We start from the raw sequence: 9,380 nt of genomic DNA, 5'->3' as shown, positions 1-9,380 counted from the left end.
GCTGCTTCTACGAAATCTTCTGGGCTCGTGTCCTTTCCGTCTTCGAGGGTGGGGTGGGTGACGTTTTTCAGGTGGATGATTTTCCTTACTGTGGCAAGGGTGATGGGCCCCCAGTCGTCCTTCGCTATCTCCTTCTGCCATCCTCTGGCTGCATATTTTTTTACCTCAAATTCCTTTATTTGTTGTTTTAGTTTTTTAATTGTGTCATATTCGGTGTTTTTGTTATTATTGATTTTGTTTGTCAGTATTTCCCGGTAAAAGTTAAGTGTGTTTGTTTCTGTCTTGTACATTTCCTTTGTAATCTTCCGTAGGGTTTTGGTGAACCTGGGTTTGAAGGTTTTTTCCCACCAGATTGCAGTATCTCCGTCTACTGATGGATGGTTGAGGAGCTTCATGATGTGACTGCTTATTTCTTTCCGGGCTTCTGGTTAGTCTAAGATCCTGTCGTCCATTCTCCACGTTCTTGCTCTCTTCTTTACTGTGGTTGTGGTTTGGTTGTTAAGTGTGAGTACTAGAGCGGTGTGGTCAGATGTTGACATTGGGTATGCTTGGAGGTTTAAGATGTTTTGTTTTAGCTGTTTTGAGGCGAAGATGAAGTCTATCCTGTTTTTTGATGTGGGTCATGCTCTTGTGTAACCGGGGTTGTCTCCGTTTATGTGTATTGCTGTATCGATTGCCTGTATACTGTTGACTAGGGTTTTTAGCGGTTGAGAGATTTGGTATGTGATATGCTCCGTATTTACGCTGCTGTCGTTTTTTCTATAAATGGCATTTAGGTCTCCTCCCAATATTGCTTTTTTGTGAAAGCGTTGCATGTATGGGGCTATAGTTTTCATGAAGAAAATCTCCCTTTCCTTACGTTTTTCGCACCCTGATGGTGCGTATGCGTTTACTATAGTGATGTCGTTATACATGATACTCAGAATCCTTCCCGATTCGTGGTACCTGACATTTGTTGCTGGTAAGGATTGTTTCATTAAAGTACAAATCCTAACGAACCCTCTCCAAAATTTTCGTATGTCTTATAACCCGGATCGAACCAGACAGCATCTTTGTGTATTTCCTGTGATAGGATTACATCTGCTTGCAGTTGTTTGAACGTATTTAATACTATGTTTATTTTTGCGGGGTTAATTATTCTCGCTGTATTAAAAGTTATTATTTTCATAAAGGCTAAGAATTGATAGAAAACTTTTAAACCGATTCCGTCCTTTTCCTCATCGGACCCACTCTCCGATGCACTAGTTGTATTTAGATTTCTAATCCTCCCACTGCGAGTACCCCTTATGCCTCGCCTCTTTTTCTTCCCCCCAGCCGTATCGACAGCACTTTCCATTGTGAGCCCCTCCCCTTGACCCAATTGCATCTTCTCCTGTTAACTTGAACAGGCCGCCTCATCATTCCCTTCATTTTCCCCCATTAAATTTAAGTCAGCATGACTTTCCTCTATTAGGTCACCCTCGGTCATGGACTTCACTGCGTCGCTGTGCCCTCTCTTTGCTGGTGCAAGTACATTCGGGCAATTAATTCTTAGATGGTCCGTTACCCCGCACTTTGAGCATGTGACCACTTGGCAGTCGTAGTGTATTATCGCTCGCTAACCAGCAATGTTCAAATTGCTCGGAATGTTCTTTTCAATTATCATCTTAATAGTCCTATTTCCATTTTTTACTTTGAGCTTGTGCTCCCCTCCCCACCTAGTCTCTAGGTACGAAACAATTTTCCCATAATTGCTCAACACATCACGTACCTCGTTCTCAGTGACCTCAAAAGGGAGATGACATATTCTCACATACGTGGCACTTCTTGTTGCTGGCTCGTTGTTCACCATCCCCCTCTTATTCCTCCTGGAAGGAAAAGGTAGATCTCCTTCATGCTCCATCAGGATCCTCTGCATGACCTCCGCCGTCCGGACCTTCAGGAAGGTTGGTGGCTGGAGCGTCGAAAACTCCTCTCTAGGATACAATGCGGATTCAGACGGAACCGTTCCACAATGGACCACTTCGTTAGAATTGAAAATTTCATCCAAGAAGCCTTCCTTCTCCGCCAACACGTAGTCGGTGTATTTTTCGACTTAGAGAAGGCTTACGACCGGGTCTGGCGACGTAAGATTCTACGCGTATTACGCGAGTGGGGTTTTAAAGGCTGTTTGCCCATTTTTATACAAAAATTTTTAACCAACCGTGTTTTTAAAGTAAGGACGGGACAGTTGTTGTCAAATTTTTACCCTCTTGACAACGGAGTTCCCCAAGGCTCCGTTCTGAGCGTGACGTTGTTCGCTATTGCGATCAACGACATAGCTCACTGCATCAAGGAGCCAGTGGTGTTAGGGTCACTGTTTGTGGATGATCTCGCGATTTTCTGCAGATCAGCTAGGGTCGTGAATGCATCGCGTATGGCGCAACTCACCATCAATAAACTTCACAAATGGACCCAAAATAACGGCTTCCTTTTCTCTTTGGAGAAAACAAAGTGCGTTCACTTTTCTCGCACTCGGGGCGTCCATGTAAATCCCACGTTACACCTAGGTGGTAGAAACCTCCCATTTGTGGAATCAGTCCGTTTTCTGGGGATGACCCTCGACCACAAACTCAACTGGAAGGAGCACATTAATTCTGTCAAGGTAAACTGTTTGAAGTCTTTGAACATTTTAAAGTTTTTAAGCCACGCATCTTGGGGAGCAGACCGCACCACCTTAATTTTACTTTACCGCACACCGGTGCGGTCGAAATTAGACTACGGCTCATTCGTGTATGCGTCCGCTCGCGAGACGTATTTGAAAGCACTTAATTCAGTGCACAACGCAGGTCTGCGACTATGCACTGGGGCGTTTAGGACCAGCCCGATTCCCAGTATATATACCGACGCAGGCGAGCCTCCTCTATGCTACCGAAGGACCTGGCTTCTTTGTAGCTACGTTTCCAAAATTTTAGCAATGACGAGTCACCCATGTTATATTTTACTTTTTAAACCCCGTTTTATTAATGTTTTTAACCGAAGGACTAAAGCAACCAGACCAGTAAGCGTTCGTTTTAACGATTTTATTCGCGGATGCGAATTCACGCTACCTGAAGTGTATCCTGTTTCATTCTCGGAACACCCCCCTTGGATCACTCCCACTCCGGTGGTGAATATTCTTTCACGATCTCGACCGAAGTCTTCCACAACTCCCTCGGAGTACCAGCGTTTGTTTGCCATGTTCCGATGGAATCACCCCAACCTTACCCCCGTTTACACTGACGGTTCGAAAGATAACTCTGCTTGTGCATGTGCAGTGTTCTCCCCTATCCACGGGAACATCAGAGCAAAGCTACACCCGATGTGCAGTGTGTACACGGCGGAGCTTTATGCCATAAGGACAGCTCTAGAAGCCCTAGGTGACCACGGCGGCTCCTTTGTCATATGCACTGACTCCAGGAGCTCGCTACAAGCCATCTCTGGCTTCTCACCCGTGCACCCGATCGTGCAAGAAATACACTCTCTCCTGCTGACCCTTTCGAGAAAGGGTTTGAATATCCATTTTCTGTGGGTACCGGGACATGAGGGGATAGCCGGGAATGAGATAGCAGACGCTATGGCCAAGGAAGCTCTGAATAACGAAGTTCTTGTCTCAACGCTGGTTCCCCACGAGGACTTACGAGCATCTCTAAGAAACGTGGTATTTGGAAAATGGAGGGAGTCATGGAGGATTCTAAATAATAACAAGCTCCGTGGCATCAAGGACATGGTAGCAGCGTGGCCCTCCTCAGCTCGTAGTAATCGGAGAGAGGAAGTAGTACTTACACGATTGAGGATAGGGCACAGCCCCCTGACCGATGCGTATCTCTTTACTGAAGAGAAGGAACCTCCCCAATGTGGGGATTGTAAATGTCCATTAAGTATTAGACACATCATGCTAGATTGTGTTAAGTACCGCGAAGCGCGAAGACGAAATAATCTAGGGGGAGACCTAAAAACCCTTTTAGGAGACCACCCTACCAACTTAATCTGTACATTTCGGTTTCTCAGAGAAATAAACATTTTTAATAAAGTCTAATTATGTACACTTTCAACGAAGGCATCAAATGCAGTAGATTACTTTATACATAACTTTTGTAATTAAATAGCACAGTAGTGGTGCAAAATGACCTTGCCGTCGACGCACCCAAAATCCAAATACTACTACTACTACTACCTTCAGGAAGGCCGTCTTCCGGAATGGCCCGAGTTGTAGGCCCAACACGTTTTCCTCGTTCGCTTGAATGACCTCCTCCAGGAAGGTCAACAGCTCGTAACTACTCACTTCGGTTAGAGTGTTAAGGTGAACCCATTAGTGCCCGTCGGCAACTTTAGTTGCCATGCTACATTTTGTCTCATACAGCGTTTACTAAGTAGCCAATTCATATGATTCTTCATGTGTGCTTTTACTAGACCTTACATTGTTGGCCAGCGTTGCTCGTTCCTCGTCAGTTCGATTGTGTTTCGCGTACTGGTCGGATTACTGCAGCTCCTCCAGGTGTTCAGCCGAAGACTGGTGACTATCTTCTTTATCATGTAAGTTGAGGTCTTTTTCCGTATTATATTCACTAATATTTATTTTTCAACTTATAGTGAAAGCTTTAATGAATTACTATCCAAATTATTACGTAGAAATATGGTTTTGTTGTTTTTCTATGCCAATGTAAAAAGTGATGGCAACTTAAGTTGCCGACGGGCACTGGCGTAGTCAAAAATTGCAAACATTTGTATTTTTTTTATTTAATTCAGATTCAAAGTAGTATAAGTACTTAAACAGTAGCTATTAAAACTTTATTGAGTACTTTTGTACGTTTCATGCAACATTCGGTGTTTTGTTCTTTTAATTTTCCTAAATTATCGATATATTTTTGATTAAATAGCAGGTTGCCTATTTTTTAGCATTGGCAAAAAGCACTATTATTTGCAAATTCTATCGAAATAAGGCGAAATAATTAATATGTTACAACTAAAGTCACCTCTGTAGAGCTATTTTTGGCATTCTATCTTCATAATTCTGATTTATTTGCTTGAGAATATCACGAACCGTGGTAAAATTCATTACTCGAGGCGATGCTTCCGTGATACTGATTAGTAATTCTTTATTATCATCTTTTGTAACACTCAATGTCGGTTTCATTTGCTATGTTACACACCATTAAATGTTTATTAATTCGCTTTTAGGGCCCAGAGGAATTGTTTTAAACGAGGCTTGCGCCTGAATGAAATTCTAGATGCCCTATTGGAGGACGATGTTTCCCCCGAAAGCATTGCCATTTGCCCTCACGTTGAAGAGAAGGGAATGATAAGCGATCAGGATTCCGATCTTTCTGACGAGGAGGTGGAAGGAGACTTCAGCCATCTTCCGGCTCGTATTCTACAGTCAGAGGTTCTTGCTGACTTCTCCGAGGAGGCTGAGGAGAGATTGGTCCAGAATGGACGGGGTCATTTCAGTGAAATGTGTGAAACCTCGGTAACGCTAACCGTGAAGAAGCCCAAGAAGCGAAAGCGTTGTTACCCCGTGCGATGTTGGGAGGAAAACTGTCAGGACTTTACTTCCAAAATTGAAAATGTATCGCCAAAATATCTCCCCAATGCGGAAGACTATTTGCGCGAAACTGTGAACTCCCCATTTGATGCCTTCAAAGCAATTTTTTCGGAATGTTTAGTGAATCATATAGTCATAGAAACCAATCGGTATGCCGCCCAACATCTTGTTCATGGTTTAGAGGCAACAAGTGACGAAATACATTCATTAACAGGTGTAATGCTTTTGTCAGGATACCACCGCCTCTCTCAAAAGAGAATGTATTGGAAGGTGGACCCGGATTGCCACGTGAAAATAGTTGCGGATGCAATAAGGCGAAACAGGTTTGAAAATTTACTTCGCTACCTTCACCTGGCAGATAATGATGCTAACAATGGGAGTGACCGAATGTACAAGGTACGTCCTTTGTTTGATTTCCTCAACCAGGCATTCAAACAGATAGAACCGGGGAACAGTTTGAGCATCGATGAGAGCATGATTCCCTATTACGGCCGGCATGGGAGCAAACAGTTTATTAGAGGAAAACCCATTCGCTTTGGATTCAAGCTGTGGGTTGCTGCTGATCCAACAGGCTACATACACCATGCTGAGCCTTACTGCGGTTCATCCACTCGTCTTCCTGACACTGGGTTGGGCCAAGGGGGGGGACGTTGTGTTAGGTTTAGCAGAGCATATTGGACTTGAAAAAGGAATTAAACTATATTTCGACAACCTATTTACGTCAGTTGAACTTTTAACTGAGTTGACAAAAAAGGGATTGGGAGGAACAGGGACATTGCGAGAAAATCGAGTCGGATCAAACATGAAGCTACCTGACAAGAGGGCTTGGAAAAAGACGAACAGGGGTTCTACCGGTTTTCCGCTTCTTCTGATCTAATTGCGGTACGGTGGAATGATAACGCCGTTGTCACCGTTCTCTCAAATTGTGATCCCGTGGAGCCTATGAAAAAATCAACTCGGTATTCCAGGGCAGAAAAAAAGATTCAGTTTGTTGATGTTCCAGGTACAATCGCTAGGTATAATGCAAATATGGGCGGGGTGGATATTTGCGACCAATTTGTTGCAACCTATCGCACAGCAATTAGGACAAAGAAATGGTGGTGGCCATTCTTTGCCTGGGCGGTAGACATTTCAGTGGTCCAAGGATGGCTTCTTTATAGAAGACTATTTGGTAATGAAATGCCTCAACTTGAATTCAGGCGCCAGTGTGCAATTTTTTTCCTTAAATCTTTTGCTGTTGCCCCGTTGTCACCAGGAGTGCGGTCACCATTTTCGTCTTCTCCGAGAAATAATTTTCGCCGAGATCACAAAGATCACATAATTGGGAGGGGGAATTCAAAGTATCGGCGATGCCGTGTTTGTAAAAAAAGAACACAGTATCTTTGCACAAAATGTGATGCACCACTGCATGCTAACAAATGTTTCGGAGATTTTCATTCGTAGTGTGTAATATATGTTTCTTTAATTTCCTATTGCTCCTTTGAGCGCATTGTTGTGAAAGAAATGAAAGTAATACATTTTGTTCAAATTTTCAATATATTCATTCTATAATTTCTTGCACAAACTACATCTTAAAATTACTGTGCTTCATTTTTTTCTGAAAATGTATATGATCTTGAGTTTTTTCTGCCAGTCCGTGTTAATAAGTTTGATTTGTTAGTAAAAATGAAACATATCAAGTGTTGTCATTATCGTAAATGTGATTTATTTGAAAAATATATGTGCAATATTAACAATTGTTTTAAGCTAATAAAGTTCAAAAGAACATTTTAAAAGTGTCGTGATAGGTTATTGAATTCACAAATCATTACCCATCTAGTCAGAATAACATCCCATTCTTGTGTGAGGAAATGGTAAGAATATTATAAAATAGCAGTGCCCGAATGCAAATATTTCATAATCTCCTCTAATGCATTACAATAGGAGCACAGCATTTATTTTGAAGAAGTTAACCTCAAAAAACCACTGGTAAACTGAAAAATAGCGAAGATGGAATGAAGTTTGCATATTTTGACTATGCTAGTGCCCGTCGGCAACTAAAGTTGCCACTTCAGAAAACAATGAAAAAATTATTATTGAGTGCTAAATTTAACATATGTTGTTTAAAATACTCCTAAGACCATTTTTTGAAGATATTGTTCAAATATAACAACTAGGGAATTATGGGCACTAATGGGTTAATCTTTAAGGTATTAACTCGTTCCTATGGCATGGTTACTTTTTTTAGCTGTTCGCGTTTCCGCGCTCAGCCTGCAAAAAAATTTCACTTCAAAAACGAAACTTAAGTTTCAGAGCTCACGATCGCTCGTGAACAAAAGACGCTCGATTTCGCCCCGAGAAAACCGAGCCCGGGCGAATGCCGAGGAAAACGCCGGGCAGTGAGACTCTCGCTCGCCGTATGAATCAACCGAATACGATCGGACGGAGCGATCCGCACACACGTCCGTCTGGTGTGGCCGTTGGCATAATATTTTGGAGGACGCAGGCTGCCATGATGTCAAATGGAATAAGGGAGACATTCCTCGTTCCCAATTCATTCAATATGCTTCTCCATCTCCCTTTCAATATGCCAAAGGAACTCTCGATCACCGTTCTTACCGACGAATGGCAGAAATGGTAGGTTTTCTGCCGACGCGTCAAATGGCCATTGTCGGCAAAGGGGATGGGGAGGTTGCTATGCAAAGCAAAATCCCCAATGACGTGAGAACCAATGGGGAACCGAGATCATCTCCGAGGTAATCAAAGACCCTGGAGAGTGTAAATACAGGGGCGTCATGGACCGACCCCACATGACCCACAAAACAATGGGTGAAAATGCCTCTATGATCACAAACAGCCTGCAAAGAATCAAATGGAAATAAGTATCAGCACAACACATTCAAACACAAATTATAACCTATGGTCAGATGAATTGACTTATGGCTTTTGACCGACCTGCAGATGCATGTTGTGATACCCCTTCCTGTTCACGTACCCCTCAGGATTTTCATGTGGAACCCTTATTTGAATATGCGTGCCATCTATGGCTCCAATGGTGCCAGGGAATGAACTCATATTCATAAAGCCTCTTACAGCCTCATCTGCTTTCTCCCCCTGAGGCCAAACGATGAAGTGGGGGCACAACTGTGCAATGGCACGTGTCACTCTGCACAGCTCTGACACCCGTTGCATGGCCCACCCCAAAACGTTGAGTTATTGCCCTAAAAATGAGGAAATGCATTTCTGAATAACAAAATAGAACAACAAACTAATCCCAAAGCAATCCAAACAGGGAGAAATGAAACGAATGCCTAAAAAGCTAATGACTACAAGTCCATTAAAAGTGGTTATTAAATACTTGTACACATATATAAGATGCCAATGTGCTTTTTTTCTTAAGTTTCATTGTATCCACTGTGAGGCATTTCAGAAAACTTCGATGATGAATCCTTTTAGAAAGTAGGCAACAACAGCATGATTAATAGTTTAAAATGGTTTATCAGAAGATTCAGACAAATAAGAGCTTCATTAGTGCCAACTACATTCAAATTCTATAAACATAGGCTAATACATAACTTAATAACATCATGTTCAAAGTCTGACACATTGAAATCAATACATACTTAAATTTAATCGTGGGACATTCAAGATTTACTTCAAAGCACAATGCTGGATTATGCTCAGTCTCCACATATAAAGCTGTTTCTATTAGGCTTCACAAAAACTTTTGATTCGGTGAATCACGAAATTCTAATAAATCGCTTGAATGATGTTAGACTTACGAATCCAGCCTTGCTCTGGTTAAAGTCGTGCCACTCTTACAGGAAGTTGAAAGAACAGAAGACATTTGACCCTCTGG

General features: G+C 42.4%; 1 protein-coding gene across 1 annotated transcript; it reads left to right on the top strand.

The window, feature by feature from the left end:
• The first annotated feature begins 1,873 nt into the window (after positions 1-1,873).
• Positions 1,874-6,226, top strand: LOC124164393 (piggyBac transposable element-derived protein 2-like). Its single transcript, XM_046541717.1, has 3 exons — positions 1,874-1,925; positions 4,411-4,513; positions 5,179-6,226. Exons 1-3 carry the CDS (start codon positions 1,874-1,876, stop codon positions 6,224-6,226), a joined length of 1,203 nt encoding a protein of 400 aa, XP_046397673.1.
• Positions 6,227-9,380: the final 3,154 nt, after the last annotated feature.

This window comes from Ischnura elegans, chromosome 8 (assembly GCF_921293095.1).
Source record: "Ischnura elegans chromosome 8, ioIscEleg1.1, whole genome shotgun sequence".
Taxonomy (NCBI): Eukaryota; Metazoa; Arthropoda; class Insecta; order Odonata; family Coenagrionidae; genus Ischnura; species Ischnura elegans.
The sequence above is the reverse complement of the archived record's forward strand: the minus strand, read 5'-3'. Positions and strand labels throughout refer to the sequence as shown.